Below are 16,519 nucleotides of genomic sequence, written 5' to 3' on the forward strand. Positions count from 1 at the left end.
TTCAAAAATACCAAATCTTTCTTTTATTTATTTAATATAAAAAGAATGCTTGGAATTTCTTCCTCCCTTTAAACATAACATTATCTTGCACGCAAAATATTCAAAATCCTTTAAATATATACTTTCTAAATCCCCTTATCCAAAAATGATGTTGACAAAAAGGCTTCTTAGATTCCTTTCTTATTTTTTAGGTTTAAGTTGTATTCCTAGAGCAGGCTCTGCCTTATATTCCCACAAGTTGAGTCTGGAAAGAGTGGAATATACGTAGCTTTACCCTACCTTGGAAAGGCAAAGAGATTGTTACCGATAAACCCTCGGCTGAAGAAAAGAAGAGAGAGAGCAGCAGCAACATATAGTTACAGTGGATGTCTGCACTCGCTGCCGGGCTAAGAGCTCAAGTCAAGAATGATAGCTTATAGTTTGTGAAGTTTTGAAACTGTACGCAATTGATATAAAAGAAGAACAGATTTCCTTTTACAAAGTAAACATAAAACTAGAAGTAGCATTACTTAGCCTTCTTAGAAGGCTTTCCATTAACAAATTCTAAAATCAGCAGACAAAGCCCACAAAAAGCAAGTCCATCTTGTTCTTTGTAGGTATTGTCTGAACAAAACTCAGAAACAATTCCAAGAAACATAGAAAGTAAACATACTGCTCTGGAGAAATAGCTAGCATTCGAACTGAAAATTTTGCTGAACCGCAAACTTCCACTCTTGAACTTGGTAAATATCTTCTTTAGCGTGTCCGAAATCGTTAAAATGTTAGGAACAGAGCACTCGATCATCCAGCTGTACAGCTCGAAAGGAAAGTGGAGATTTACTCATTCTCTCTATTCCCTGAGTCCTACGTTGTCGCTGCTTGAATCAGTTAGAATTGTTAACCTTCGTGCTGTTCTGATGAAGTCGCTGCAAAATAAAGGAAGAAAAGACACATAAGAAATATTACATTAAATTTGGATAGAGTGGATATAGAGTAGAGTATCTCGTATATATGGGAAAGTTAAAGACGCACCTATAGGGTTCGTCACCAAGTTGCTTGACCGTGCCAGTGATATCTCGGTATAGCACATGACTAAGAATCTCTGAGTTTTCAATGCCAAACATATTTGCCAATTTCCTGCATAACTCCTCATAAGATCCTATCGATGAAAGATCCAGAGTGCGACCTACATCTTCTGATTCCATAAAAACCTTGCAGTGTCCAATCTCAGTATTTGGTTCGGACTGAAATGTGTCACGTGGTGAGCTTTCCGTTAGACCACGTTGATTAAGTGCAGAGCCTGAGCCATCAGAAACATTACCTATTTTATCTGCATTCCCGTCCGAGGAACTATTCCCTGTACGAACAGTAGAAACAGTATCTCCCGAGCAGCTAAGAGAGATCTGCTGCTCAGTAAGTATAGGTTGACCGAAAAGCACGAGTTGTGGTGCTTTCCCAATATCAGATTTCTTCGTAGTTTCATGAGTGGAATTTCCCATGGTTAGCAAGCAAGAAATATTCTCGCTGTTGCATGGCTTGCGAATCATTGGACTATTCGGGGGTCTTGGGTTTGCTGCAGCCTGATCAAGTGGCGGAAAACCAACAGGAAACAAACTAGAATGCAACTTACTAAGGTGGATATCTGATAATGATAAACCATATTGAGCATGCCTGGCTCCCTGCATGCCAGCAGGGGTGTTGTCGGGAAGACAACCAAAGGGGCTACTAGGCCCTAGGAGGTGGTTGCCGGAGAAAGTCGGCATAGGAAGGTGGTGGCCATCAAGCGGAAAATCTGGATGTTGAGGTAATCTTAGTTTCTTTCGTGGGGGTGAGAAGGGAGAAAGATGAATAGTAGGCATGTTCGAGACTAACTCCACAAGCCATGGGCTGACACGTTTCACATTTTGAAGCAGATCAGGTTCGTCCCACGTCACCTGCAGCAATTTATCTCAACTTAAGAGAGGAACATATTAAATTAAGTAACAGTAGATTAATTGTCGGCTTCCATCCCCTTCTTTGGCAAGTAAGCACTAATTCAACCCCCTTTTGGGAAATATAAGCTACCATTTTAAGTACAAAACCTACCATTTTTACCACTCCGAAACGGAGGTAGCAGAAAAATTGTGCATTACAGAGTTTATACAGATAGAGCACTCCAAGTATTTTTCACCAATATACAGGATATATCTCCAACTTCAGAAGATCATAGAACTCATCAGAAATCTTGTTCTAGAACATAAAAATCCCTGATAACCAACACAAGGAGCATATTTCTCTCTTTCTATACAAGAAATATTAAGCAAAAGACATAATCAAATATGATTTACTCTAGAAAAAATGTTTGCCGCACACCATTTAAGTTTATCTTTTCTTTGAACAGATTAGAGTCGTTTTACTACTATGAGACTCTGTCTATCGAAACAAGACGAAATATGTGTGCTTACATCAGAGATGCTGTAAACAGAGATCATATTACCTGAAGAAGCCTCCACGGTGAATCTGGCCATCGCATGGGATCGGCAACCTGAACTGAAGATATAGTTCCCATGAACCAGCTTATCCGTGAAGAATCTTCAGTTTCGAAAGGCATCTTGAACCTCATCCCCGAGCACCAACGGATCTGCAACGCAGACTTCACAAGCGAGGCCTTAATGCAGAATTCTGGAGTGCTCGCACGAGGGTAGTAGATCACCTCAAATGACTGTCCACTGGCTGCAAGATTTGCAGATTCAATCACTGATTCTGCCTTCACCTTTCCCCTGCTCATCAAACTCCCACTATTGTTTCCATTCCCCCCATTTCTCATTAATTTATTCTCGTCTTCCCTGAGAAAACTGGAAAACCCTCCGTATGGTACCATACAATTCCCACCAGCCGGATTCCAGCCAGAAGAAGTCTCAGGTCCACCTCCGATTCCCCTCTTTGCCCGCCTAATGCCTACACAAAGGTCCCCGTTTTCGGCCCTCAAGAACACAATGGAATCGCCAGCAACAAGCTTTTTATGGTTCACAAAAGTACTCCATCCTGTTGTTAAAAGATGGCGCCTTGGCGTACCCCTGTAAATATGTCTGAATTTCCACGTCTCCCCGTGAACATCCTTAGCAAGGATAGTCTGGACAGGAGGATCCGCAGAGTAGTCCAAACGAGGAAAGATCGTCTCCGCACAATACCTCGGAACAGAAAAACCTCCACCATTATTTGCATCCGATTGCGTCAATGTCTTTGCAAACGAAGTAGGTTTATCTTGGTTATCCGAACCGTTCATCCCAACAACCCCATCATCATTAAATTCAACTTCATTCCTACTAACAGGAATCAACCTAATCTTGGCGAAAACCTCATCAGTCTCAGGATCTGCCATATATTTAATACCCGAGACTTTACAAGGAATATAAGACGGGATTCTAATATTGGAGCTCCTAAAATCGACATTTCCACAGGCGTGCTCTGAGTGTCCTTGAGGAAAGTAAAACACTTTTGAACTAATTGGGGGCATTTGTACCATACTACCAGCACAAGCATGCCATAGTTGAGAATCTAAGCACTTATCTATTTCCTTCACTTTGTCCTTTGGATCCATAAAAGTAATCATCTTGATTTCAACAGAATTTTACGGATATGACAATCAATTCAAAACCAACTCTTTAGCTCATAAATACTACTTACTTCCCCATTAGGATGACTTGTTCTCACACTTGCAATGGAAAAAATGCTGTCATCAAATAAAAGAAACAAATATTCTTTAGGCATATTAATTGTACTATACCCATTATCAAAACAATAATAGAAATGAAGCAAAGTAAATCACAATATAAATTCAAAGTCCATACCTTTTCTATATCTGTTCAACAAAGAAATCTATCTCCAGAGATACCAATTATAAGTACATAGTACTCTCTCTGCAAAAGCATCTCAAAATTCAGGCAATTTCTCCTACCACCAGTTTTCAAGTCCCAAAAAAAGTCAAATTTTCTTGAAAGTTTCAGGCCTCTAATACTCAAGAAAGGGTGTTGAATTACCACATAATTTAAAACAACTTGACCAAATTGAACCCAAAACTCCTCATTTTCTTCAATTTGACCGCTTCCAAACAGGAAATTCCCTTCTAATCATCCATTAAACACAAAAAAATCCCCTGCTCCACCAAAATTATTAAGGTTACCAGTAATCTTGACTCACTTTGAGTTCAAAATCAGCCGAAAAATCCAAACTTTTCTCCCCAAAATCAAGAAACTCAGTAATTTTGCTCCAAAAAATCAAAAGATTCCACCTTTACACTGTGTTTCCAACACCAAGAACAAAATAACAGCACCCCACTTCACAATTCACCAGACAGAAACACAACAAGGAAAAAAAGAAAAGAAAAAGAAAAACAAGAAAACCCTAAGAATCAATCAAAAGTCATGGAAAGTGAAAAACTGGTTTACAGTGTGGCTTTCACTACAAAACTCTTTGTCATCTTTTTGTCTCAAAAAGCAAACAAATATATTCACACAGAGAGAGAGCGCTCTGTTTTTGTATAGATGTATGCATGTATGTGTTACTATGTATACTAATGTCCACACATGTATGTGTGTGTCATGTAAAAGTTCTCTCTCTCTCTTTTAACTTTCACTATTTACCTTTTTTCTTTTTCTTTTTTCTTATAGAAAATTTCTACGGAAACCCGCAGAAGCTGTGCAACGACGAAGCTAAAAATTTTGTAAAGGTTGTTCAAATTAAATATATATATATAAAAAATAATTTTTTACACAATATAAGTTTCTATATATACAGTATAATTTTTCGATGAAGAGTGTTCAGTTGATAATCCTTTAGTGTATGTGGCTACGCAATTGTCGCTACCTTTGGTGTGCGTAATGGATAACCTGTTCACTGTATAATAATCACAAACTACACTGTACATGTAAATTATACTAGACAAACTCAGTGCAATTAGTTTTGACTGAGAAGGTTGCGGTGATAAATTTATTTTCATGGGGTTTGGTTGGTTGAATAAAATTTTATTTTTCTGACCTTTTTCTTCGGATCTGAAGAAACTCTGCTGTATCTTCAGAAGCCAGCAAAACAACAAAGATCTTTAAAAGCCAGCTATTCATTTTCCTTTATGTTTTCTTGAATTATAGTATTAGTAAAAAAATATAGTATGTTAGGAAGTGTCATTTTCATATTTGTTTAATTGATTAAAAAATAATTTATTTATTCTCTTGGATTTACTTGATCATTTTGATAAGGGAAGTTGGATTAATTTAATGTAATAATCGTTATAGTTTGATAATATAGATGCTGGTAGAGAGTCAGTGGAAGATGGGAAGTCAATACTACTCTAAAAGCAAGGCAAACGCTGTGATTTATTAATTAGCCAAAGAATATCAAAATATAGAGTTAGTTTGACTAACCATGGTAGGACACTAATTTAATTTTGACTGAGGTTAACTAACTGTAATTTGACATAACCACCTATTGGTTTGGTTTATTATTAAATTAGTTGCACCTACTATATAATTATACTGCTAATTGTTTGTGTTCCTCCATTTATGTGAGATCCTAAAGGGCTCGTGTGGTCTCAAAAAGGTATTTACCACGGCTGATAGCACATAGTTAGTCGGTTTTTATTTCCTAGATATCGTCATTGCTTATTTTTTGAAAAAAAAGTTCATGATCCGAGGACCTTCTACCTTCATGCAACATTGCGAAAAATTCTCAACTACCGCCTCCGGTAGGAATCTTGTGTTTAAATTGACAAAAGCACCTTAAAAATAGACATCCTTTTTACAAATAAATAAAATTTTGTTTAATAAAATTAGAAGGGAGAAATTATTTTTCTCCCTCTAACTTTATGTTAAAAACTGATCAAACATCCCATCTAACTTTGGATTTAGACATCATTTCCCTTGTATAATAATTGGCTGGTGATTTTATAAACACAACTCTATTTCACTATTTAAATTATAACTCTCTGCCTTTTGTAGTTTTTAAAATCTTTTTAGTATATGTTATTTTACTTGTCTACTAACAAATCAAATTATATATATAGAGTAAAAATGAACTGGTGACCAAATATGATAGTAATCGCTTTTAATAAGGAAAGATTTTCTAATAACAAAAGAAAATTGTTCGAAATAAAAATTAAATTAATATGGTATTATTATGGTTTATACCAGTAATTTTCAAAATTCAACGCATAACAATCTTATTTTATAATCCTAACAAATATTCATCCGCCTATAATTGATTAGAGGAAGCAGAAGTTAAAAGACAGCCAGATTAAAGTCAATTACTCAATTATATAAGAAAAATGCTGGTTAGCTAATATTACTGCCATATCAAGGAAAATAATCACACTCGCAATGTATACTTCAAACCGTATTAACTTATTATGCTTAAATAATAAGCTGAGGTAATAATAGATATTAATTAACCAACTTAAATGATAAATTGTACGTAAAAGACAAATATCTTGTACTTATAGTTACGTTGCATGCACTGCAGGCTGCAAACACGCATTTTCTGTTACATCTATGTTTGAATTTCTGTCCACATATATTTGATGTATCTGTTGGTAGCTAGTCGAAAATCAATGTTCTTAATTGGAGCAATTACTAGTTAGATAAAAGTAAGATTAGGTTCTATAATCTTAATAATGAGTGAACTTGAAACTTAAAGATGCATGTGTGTATACTGTCGAAATAGATTTCAGCCTTGGCATGTCCGGTATGATTCGAAGGGTGATGTATCGAATTAAGATTCTGAAGGGGGGACGACCTAACCTCGAACCCGGGGAGGTCAGTCTGTGTCGAGATCGATATCATAATCAAACTCGAACAAGAATCGAACCATGACGCAGGTAGAACTATCGTGCTGATAATCCAAAGACCAACCAACATTGACCTGGAATCAATTCGAGGGCTCGAACCAGGGTCGGGCTCGAACCAAGATCACAAGTTCGAGCCGAAATCAAGCTCGAACCAAAATCGAGAATTCTAAGCGAGATCGAGCTCGCAGACAAAAGCCGTTGCAATCCTACTAGAGGGAATCTTGGCAGAAATTATGGAAAAGCTGACTTATCATGGGTCTCCCACTGAATGTTTATTTTATTATGCTTGGAGCCGAATTCCTCCACTATAAAAGGGCTTGGTTATCATTTCTGGATGATAGGTTTTTTCTAAGACTTACATTGTAATGAAAGTATTATATTCCACTACAATAAAGAATGGCTATTCCGGTTTCTTAGATTGATTCTATTTGTTGAATCCTAAGGTTCACTGTTCTTGATTGCCTTGTCTAGATTACATTCTCTCCAGTCTACATTCACCTTTTATCTCTCCTTGCATTTTGTATTAAGTTGCACCACATATCTTCGGAAGTGCATACAAATTCAACTCTATCCATTTTTCGGGTAAACAGTTTGGCGCCCACCATGAAGCCGAGGATAACAATGGTCATTTGATATAAATCTAAAAAAGAAAATGCCATTGTGCCTCGCACTTATTTTCGAAAACATCTTCAATTCAGGGTCAACTACGAATAGCCACTGATCGAATGGCTTCACCGATCGATTACGAAGCCGGCCTTCAAGATGAAACCAACAACTTGGCACCACCCGAGGCTCGAATCGAAGTACCCGAGATTCGAGCCGAAATACCACTGGATGTCAATTCACAAATAGCTTTGGAAGCAAACCAGCGTTCCGAACCGGAAAGAAGCATTCAGGGCGGTACTCGATCCGTAGCCCAAGACACCTAAAACCCAGGGAAAATCGGGGCCAGCTTACGCATGATCTTCGAGATGTTGCAAGCCCAACAAGTAGCGATAGCTCAGCTACAGAGCCAAACTCGCGCACAAAGCAGGCCGGTTTCCAATCCACTTCGAGAAGTCACCCCCAGAACAGAGCCTGCCATACTGAAATCTAACAAGCAAGAATCGGGGACTACTCCCGGAATTACTAAATTGCTCGAGGAACTCACCAAACGAGTCGAAGCCAACGACAAAAGGGTGGAAACGTACAATGCTAGGGTCGACCAAATCCCGGGGGCTCCACCAATGATAAAAGGGCTTGATTCAAAAAAATTCATACAAAAGCCTTTTCCGTCGAATGCGGCACCGAATCCAATCCCCAAAAAATTTCGTATGCCCGAAATTCCCAAATATAACGGTACGACCGATCCTAACGAACATGTCACCTCTTACACATGTGCCATAAAAGGCAACGATTTGGAAGACGATAAGATCGAATCCGTGCTGTTGAAAAAGTTCGGGGAAACCCTCTCGAAATGAGCTATGATCTGGTACCACAATTTACCGCCGAATTCCATCGATTCTTTTGCCATGTTTGCAAATTCATTCATAAAAGCACATGCTGGTGCCATAAAGGTTGCAATGAGAAAATCAGACCTCTTCAAAGTAAAGCAAAGGCAGGGAGAAATGTTGAGGGAATTCGTATCCCGATTTCAAATGGAACGCATGGAATTACCCCCGGTCACAGACGACTGGGCCGTACAAGCTTTCACCCAAGGGTTGAACGAGCTAAGTTCGACAACATCACATCGGCTAAAACAAAATTTGATCGAGTATCCAGCGGTAACTTGGGCAGATATGCACAACCGATATCAATCAAAAATTAGGGTCGAGGATGATCAGTCGGGGGCCCCGTACGGACCCGTTCATCAGAACAAGACAGTTATTAATCAAAAGCAGATCGATAGAGAACAAAGGTCGAACAGAGACCGATATCGACCATACGTCGCAGATCGGATGAACAACGGTTTAGCACGCAACGCAGTTCGGAATAATCAAAAAATTGATCGAGGACAAAATTCTCGGGGGCTTATGAGTAAGAGCGGCTTGGATAAATATGCCGAGCCTATAGAGGCACCTCGATTATCAGAATATAACTTCAGCATTGGTGCATCCGCTCTCGTGTCGGCCATCGGACGCATCGAAGACACTAAATGGCCTCGACCAATGCAGACCGATCCTGCCCGAAGAAATTCCAATCAAACGTGCGAATATCATGGTACCCATGGCCACAAAACGGAAGATTGCAAGCAACTAAGAGAGGAAATAGCTCGCCTATTTAACAAAGGGCACCTTCGGGAGTTTCTGAGTGATAGGGCAAAGAGCCATTTTAGAAGTAGGGATCTCAGCAAACAAAACGAGCAAGAAGAACCGCAGCACGTCATCCACATGATCATCGGCGGCATCGATACCCCCCGGGGACCAATGCTTAAACGCACTAAAACATCGATGGTGAGGGAAAAGCGATCTCGGACTCAAGATTACGCACCCATGGGGACTCTGTCCTTTGGTGATGAAGATGCAAAGGGGGTCATCCAACCTCACAACGATGCGCTGGTAATATCCGTACTCATAAATAAAACTAAAATTAAGCGTGTGTTAATCGATCCAGGTAGCTCGGCCAACATCATCCGATTGAAGGTAGTAGAGCAGCTCGGCCTACAGGATCAGATCGTACCCGCAACTCTGGTCCTAAACGGGTTCAATATGGCATGAGAAACCACCAAAGGTGAGATAGTCCTACCAATAAACGTGGCCGGAACCATCCAGGAAACAAAGTTTCACGTAATCGAAGGCGATATGAGATATAACGCCCTTTTTGGAAGGCTATGGATCCACAACATGAGAGCTGTGCCTTCGACCCTACACCAGGCCCTCAAATTCCCGACGTCGGGAGGTGTCAAAATGGTGTACGGAGAACAACCAGCCGCAAAAGAAATGTTCGTCGTCGACAAAGCTAAACCAATGTCCTCACTTTCGCCGATAAAAGGATCGGGCCCGGAAGGAGAACGAGACACCAAATAGCAATCACAGACATCGGCTTCGACCCAGCCAGACAACCAGAAAATCGAAGAGGATGGAGATCAAAGGGTCCCTCGATCTTTCGTGATTCCCAATGACTCTGACGCCATAAAATCGACGATAGAGGAACTAGAGCAAGTCATATTAATCGAGCGCCGGCCCGAGCGAAAGGTATACTTGGGAACGGGGTTGAGCCCTGAACTCAGGAAGAAACTCGTTCAATTTCTTATCCATAACATCGATTATTTTGCCTGGTCCCATTTAGATATAACAGGGATCCCGCCAGACATAACGACGCATCAGCTAAGTTTGGACCCCAGGTTCAGACCAGTGAAGCAAAAGAGAAGACCCCAGTCCGATAGAAAGCACGCATTCATAAAGGACGAGGTAACCAAGCTTCTCAAAGTAGGGTCCATTCGGGAGGTGAAATATCCCGAATGGTTAGCCAACGTAGTTGTAGTCCCTAAAAAGGGGACAAACTTAGAATGTGCGTGAACTATAAGGATTTGAACAAAGCATGCCCCAAAGATTCCTTTCCGTTGCCCAATATCGATCGCATGATCGATGCCACGGCCGGTCACGAGATCCTCACGTTTCTCGATGCCTATTCCGGGTATAATCAAATACAGATGAACCCGGAGGACCAGGAAAAAACCTCATTTGTCACCAAATATGGAACGTATTGTTATAATGTGATGCCCTTCGGGCTAAAAAACGCAGGGGCTACTTACCAACGCCTAGTGAATAAAATGTTCGAAGAACAAATAGAAAAATCAATGGAAGTTTATATTGATGACATGTTAGTCAAGTCCCTGCACGCAGAGGACCATTTAATTCATTTGCAGGAAACGTTCGAGATTTTAAGGAAATACAAAATAAAGCTCAACCCCGAGAAATGTGCTTTCGGGGTGGGTTCGGGCAAGTTCCTCGGCTTCATGGTATCACATCGGGGAATAGAGATTAACCCCGATAAAATCAAGGCCATCGAAGACATCGTCGTTGTAGACAGCGTGAAGGCCGTACAAAGGCTAACGGGTCGGATCGCCGCCTTAAGCCGATTCATCTCAAGATCATCTGATCGAAGTCATAAATTTTTCTCTCTACTCAAAAAGAAGAACGATTTTTCTTGGACCCCGGAGTGCCGACAAGCATTAGAGGAACTAAAGCGATATCTATCAAGCGCACCACTGCTTCACACTCCAAAAACAGACGAGAAACTTTGTTTGTACTTGGCAGTATCGGAAGTCGCCGTAAGCAGTGTCCTAGTTCGAGAAGAGCAAGGTACGCAATTCCCCGTTTATTATACGAGTAGAACCTTAGGAGAGGCGGAAACTAGATATCCGCTCCTAGAAAAGTTGGCGCTTGCACTGATAAGCGCCTCAAGGAAGTTAAGGTCGTACTTTCAATGTCATCCCATATGTGTATTGTCCACTTACCCGCTTCGTAATATTTTGCACAAACCCGAGTTATCAGGCCGACTGGCCAAATGGGCTGTCGAACTCAGTGGGTACGATATCAAATATCAACCCCGCACGGCCATCAATTCTCAAGTTTTAGCAGACTTCGTGGCCGATTTCACACCAACCCTCGTACCCGAAGTCGAAAAAGAACTGTTGAAATCAGGTACATCATCGGAGGTATGGATCCTTTTTACGGACGGGGCTTTGAACGTAAAAAGGTCCGGGCTGGGCATAGTTTTGAAACCACCCACGGGTAGCATTATTAGGCAATCTATTAAAACTATGAGGTTGACTAACAACGAGGCCGAGTATGAAGCCATGATTGCAGGTCTCGAGCTAGCTAGAAACTTGGGAGCAGAAGTCATCAAAGCCAACTGCGACTCCTTGCTGGTGGTGAGTCAAGTAAACAAAACCTTCGAAGTTCGAGAAGGTAGAATGCAGAGGTATTTAGATAAACTGCTTATCACTTTGCGCCATTTCAAACAATGGACTTTACGGCATGTACCACGGGAACAGAATAACGAGGCCGACGCGCTTGCGAATTTGGGGTCGTCGGTCGAGGTAGATGATACGGGCTCGGGGAATGTTGTTCAACTTTCGAGATCGGTAATCGAAGAAGGTCACGCCGAAATAAATTCTACAAGCTTAACCTGGGATTGGAGAAACAAGTATACTGAATATTTGAAAAGCGAAAAACTCCCATCGGACCCTAAAGATTCCAGAACCCTATGGACCAAAGCTGCTCGATTCACTCTGGCTTCGGACGGAACACTGTACCGAAGAACGTTCGATGGACCGTTGGCGGTATGCTTGGGTCCGGGGGATGTCGATTACGTCCTACGGGAAGTGCATGAGGGTACTTGCGGGAATCACTCTGGAGCCGACACATTAGTCCAAAAAATAATCAGAGCAGGGTATTATTGGATCGATATGGGCAAAGATACGAAGGAATTTGTTCGTAAATGTGACAAATGTCAAAGGTTCGCCCCAATGATCCACCAACCCGGAGAGCAACTCCACTCGGTCCTATCCCCGTGGCCATTCATGAAATGGGGAATGGATATCGTCGGTCCTCTGCCATCGACCCCAGGTAAAGCCAAATTCATTTTATTTATGACTAACTATTTTTCTAAATGGGTTGAAGCGCAGGCGTTCGAGAAAATAAGAGAGAAAGAAGTTATAGACTTTATTTGGGATCATATTATATGCCGGTTCGGGATGCCCGCCGAAATAGTATGTGACAATGGAAAATAATTCGTTGGCGGCAAAGTAACAAGATTCCTCGAAGACCACAAGATAAGAAGGATACTATCGATTCCATTCCACCCCAGTGGGAATGGGCAGGCCGAATCAACAAATAAAACTGTCATTCAAAACTTAAAGAAGAGGTTGAACGACGCTAAAGGGAGATGGAGAGAAATCCTGCCTGAAGTCCTTTGGGCATATCGGACAACGTCAAAATCCAATACGGGGGCAACCCCGTTCTCCCTAGTATATGGATCCGAAGCATTGATACCAGTCGAGGTTGGTGAACCCAGTGCCAGATTTCGATTCGCGATGGAAGAATCAAATAACGAGGCTATGAATACAAGCCTCGAACTATCAGACGAAAGGCGAGAAGCTGCCCTCGTCCGAATAGCCGCCCAAAAGCAGCGAATCGAAAGATATTATAATCGAAGAACCAAGCTCCGCCATTTCAAGCCTGAGGACTTAGTGTTGAGAAAAATTACCATCAATACCCGAAATCCGAATGAAGGGAAGCTATGAACGAATTGGGAAGGACCATATCAGGTACTCGTGGACATCGGAAAGAGGTCATACAGGATCGGCGTTATAAACGGAAAACAGCTATCAAGCAACTGGAATGTATCACATCTGAAACAGTACTACTGTTAAGGTACAACCTTTCCATATTCGTTTATATCTTGAAAATGACCCCTGCAGAAGTCCGAACAAGGGACGGATCTCTCGCCAGAAAGCACGTGTTGCACTCTTTTTCCCTTAGGCCGGTTTTATCCCAAATGGGTTTTTCGGCAAGGTTTTTAATGAGGCAACCATTGGTCGTGCAGCATTTATAACAATATCCGAGGTCCCGCAAGAAAGTCATTTCACAGCAACAGGGTCCCAATAGGAAAACTGTAAAGAGCCAAATGGTCGAAGCGAACCATGCTCATATAGGTTGGCCCGAACCCAGGCGTGTAAAAACTTGCGAAGAAAGTTCTCTTTTTCATCGGCATCTTATATCCAATGAAAATTCCTCTATTTTGAGATTTATTGTGCAATCAGAATTAAGATACAATTCGACCATTACGCCTACAGGCTATCTTTTATTTCGAGTTCGAGCAAACACTCACTTGACCATTAAGCCTACGGGCTACATTATTTCGAGTTCGAATCATTCACTTGATCAAGCCTACGGGCTATCTTTTATTTCGAGTTCGAGCAAACAATCACTCGACCATTAAGCCTACGGGCTACATTAATTCGAGTTCGAATTATTTACTCGACCAAGCCTACGGGCTATCTTTTATTTCGAGTTCGAGCAAACACTCACTCGACCATTAAGCCTACGGGCTACATTATTTCGAGTTCGAATCATTCAATCGACCAAGCCTACGGGCTATTTTTTATTTCGAGTTCGAGCAAACACTCACTCGACCATTAAGCCTACGGGCTACATTATTTCGAGTTCGAATCATTCACTCGACCAAGCCTACGGGCTATTTTTTATTTTGAGTTCGAGCAAACACTCACTCGACCATTAGGCCTACAGGCTACATTATTTTGAGTTTGAATCATTCACTCGACCAAGCCTACGGGCTACATTATTTCGAGTTCGAATCATTCACTCGACCAAGCCTACGGGCTATTTTTTATTTCGAGTTTGAGCAAATACTCACTCGACCATAAAGCCTACGGGCTACATTATTTCGAGTTCGAATCATTCACTCGACCAAGCCTACAGGCTATTTTTTATTTCGAGTTCTAGCAAACACTCACTCGACCATTAAGCCTATGGGCTATATTAATTCGAGTTCGAATCATTCACTAGACCAAGCCTACAGGCTACTTTTTATTTCGAGTTCGAGCAAACTCTCACTCGACCATTAAGCCTACGGGCTACATTAATTCGAGTTCGAATCATTCACTCGACTAAGCCTACGGGCTACATTAATTCGAGTTCGAATCATTCACTCGACTAAGCCTACGGGCTACATTTTTGAGTCCGAGCAAACACTCGCTCGACCATCATGCCCACGGGTTATATTTCTTCAAGATCGAATCATTGACAACTAATAAGCCTAAAGGGCTACATTGCCCCAAGTTTGAGTAAACGCTCGCTCGGTTACAGAGACTACGAGGTCCAAATTTGATTAAGTTGTTTAAAACATTGTGGAAACATTCATAAAGCGAATAAAGTCCTCACAAGACGGGAAACAAAAATAGAAGCAAGTCGGCGAAATGGGAGATATGCCTATACACAAATTTATCTGCATGGGTGATTACAACGTAAAAACTGAGAACTAAATTTCTCGACCGGGAGCGGTCTCTTCTTTATCAGGTCCCCCCCCATTTTCGGATCCACTCTTGCTCCCATCGTCATCGTCATCACCATCAGAAACCAGAGCTTCAGCATCAGCTTCGAGTTCTTTTGCCCTTTTTATCTTTTCCGCGAGATCGAGGCCGCGAGCATGAATCTCCTCGAGAGTTTCCCTTCTGGATCGGCACTTAGCAAGTTCGGTGACCCAATGCGCTCGACTATCAGCAGATTCAGCTGCCTCTCTTGCCTGGACTTGGGCAGCTTCAGCATCGGCCCAATAGACGGTCACGAGCGCATCTGCATCGGCCTTCGCCTTTTCAGCATCGGATTCAGCCTTGGCGAGTACAGAGGCCAACCGAGCCTCAAGCTCCTCAATTCTTCTTGCTTGAACCAGGCATTTTTCCTTCATTTTCTGAAGTTGGGTTTCAGACGACGATAACTGTGATCGAGCAGTTTCTTTTTCTGCAGCAAAGCGGTCCATATCTTCTTTCCACCGCAAGGACTCCATCCTTATCACGTCGACCTCCTCACGAAGCTTCCCGATCATCTCGATTTTTTGCTGCAGCTGTGAGACCGAAATGTTAGCTATCGTTCCGGTATCAAGCCCATAGGCTTTCAAAAGCATCATTACCTGCTCAGACAAATCATTCTGATCTCGATAAGCCTTGGCCAGCTCAGCTCGGAGGTCTTTTATTTCCTCCTCTCTCTGCCCTAAGGAAAGTCTAAGGGAGTTCCTCTCGTCAGTAGCGCGGTGTAGGTCAGCCGCAATCGATGCAGCTCATTCTGGGAACGAGAACATTGTTCTCAATGGACTGTCATAGCCTACAAAGAAACAAGAAGTGAAGTTAACAAGAAACGAATATAAAGTCAGTACCGACAAAAAGAATTTTTTAAAGACTCACCTGATTCAAAGCCTGCCGCAATCCGTGAAAAAGTTCCGATTCATCACCGGCACCGGCAACGTCCTCGATACCGGTAAACAGGTCACGAAACGGATCTTCTTCATCGTGAGGCCTGTCTAGACCGAGCGCTCCCAGAGCTTGAGCTTCCCGAATCACCCTTGCGGAAAAAGCGGGAAAGGTAGGCGAATCCTCGATCGCTGCTGCCCCAAATGACTCGCTTGGAGCGTTCCCCTCGGCTTGGAGGGGTTCGAGGGGCTCTTCGATTGTAACCCCTGCCGGTTGACTCCGATGAGAGGCGTTTTCGACATCCGATAGTTCGGGGACTCTACCTTAATCTTTCTCCGGTATATCTTCAGTTCGAGGCGGAGCCCCATAGAGCATCGTCGATCCAGCCGGCGATGAGGCATCGGTGGCTCTCTTCGTTCGGAACGCCAGCGCGGACTCATTATCCTCCTCTTCATCTTCTTCTTCTTCTTCTTCTTCTTCATCTTCATCCCTTAGACGCAAAACGGATTCCACGGTCAAAGGAATGACATTATTGTTCGGCTTACGAGCCGTCCTCTTCTTCGGTTTTGGATATTCGGGAACTGAGGCTCTCTTCCTTTTATTTTCCTTCACCAGCTTTAGGACAGAGGTCGAAAACATCCTCCTCATTGGACAGAGGCCTCAAGACCGCGTCTTTACCCAAACCTGCATACGGGAAACCTTATAAAAAATATTTTGAGAAACGCCTCGTTCGGATCGTCAGAATCCGAGAAATGAGCTTACCGTGATTTTTGGCCTCCCACCGACCCTTTGACAAATCACGCCATGAGCGC

General features: G+C 42.0%; 2 protein-coding genes across 3 annotated transcripts; both read right to left on the reverse strand.

Annotated features, from left to right (window-relative positions):
* Positions 1-452: 452 nt before the first annotated feature.
* LOC104100456 (auxin response factor 18-like) lies at positions 453-4,516 on the reverse strand. 2 transcript variants are annotated; one of them, XM_009607683.4, is made up of 4 exons: positions 3,810-4,516; positions 2,456-3,691; positions 1,012-1,913; positions 453-905 (listed from the first exon to the last, which is right to left on the reverse strand). In XM_009607683.4, the coding sequence occupies exons 2-4, from the start codon at positions 3,569-3,571 to the stop codon at positions 830-832; spliced, it is 2,094 nt and encodes a 697-aa protein (XP_009605978.1). In that variant the 5' UTR covers positions 3,572-3,691; positions 3,810-4,516; the 3' UTR covers positions 453-829. The 2 variants fall into 2 exon arrangements, with proteins under 2 accessions (XP_009605978.1, XP_009605979.1); XM_009607684.4 differs by lacking the exon at positions 453-905 and having other exon boundaries at positions 1,105-1,223; positions 1,301-1,913.
* Positions 4,517-14,681: 10,165 nt separating this feature from the next.
* LOC138896270 (uncharacterized) lies at positions 14,682-15,307 on the reverse strand. The gene is made up of 2 exons (XM_070181066.1): positions 14,872-15,307; positions 14,682-14,749 (listed from the first exon to the last, which is right to left on the reverse strand). The coding sequence occupies exons 1-2, from the start codon at positions 15,305-15,307 to the stop codon at positions 14,682-14,684; spliced, it is 504 nt and encodes a 167-aa protein (XP_070037167.1).
* Positions 15,308-16,519: the final 1,212 nt, after the last annotated feature.

The sequence above is a fragment of the Nicotiana tomentosiformis genome, chromosome 7 (genome assembly GCF_000390325.3).
Source record: "Nicotiana tomentosiformis chromosome 7, ASM39032v3, whole genome shotgun sequence".
In the NCBI taxonomy this organism is placed as follows: domain Eukaryota; kingdom Viridiplantae; phylum Streptophyta; class Magnoliopsida; order Solanales; family Solanaceae; genus Nicotiana; species Nicotiana tomentosiformis.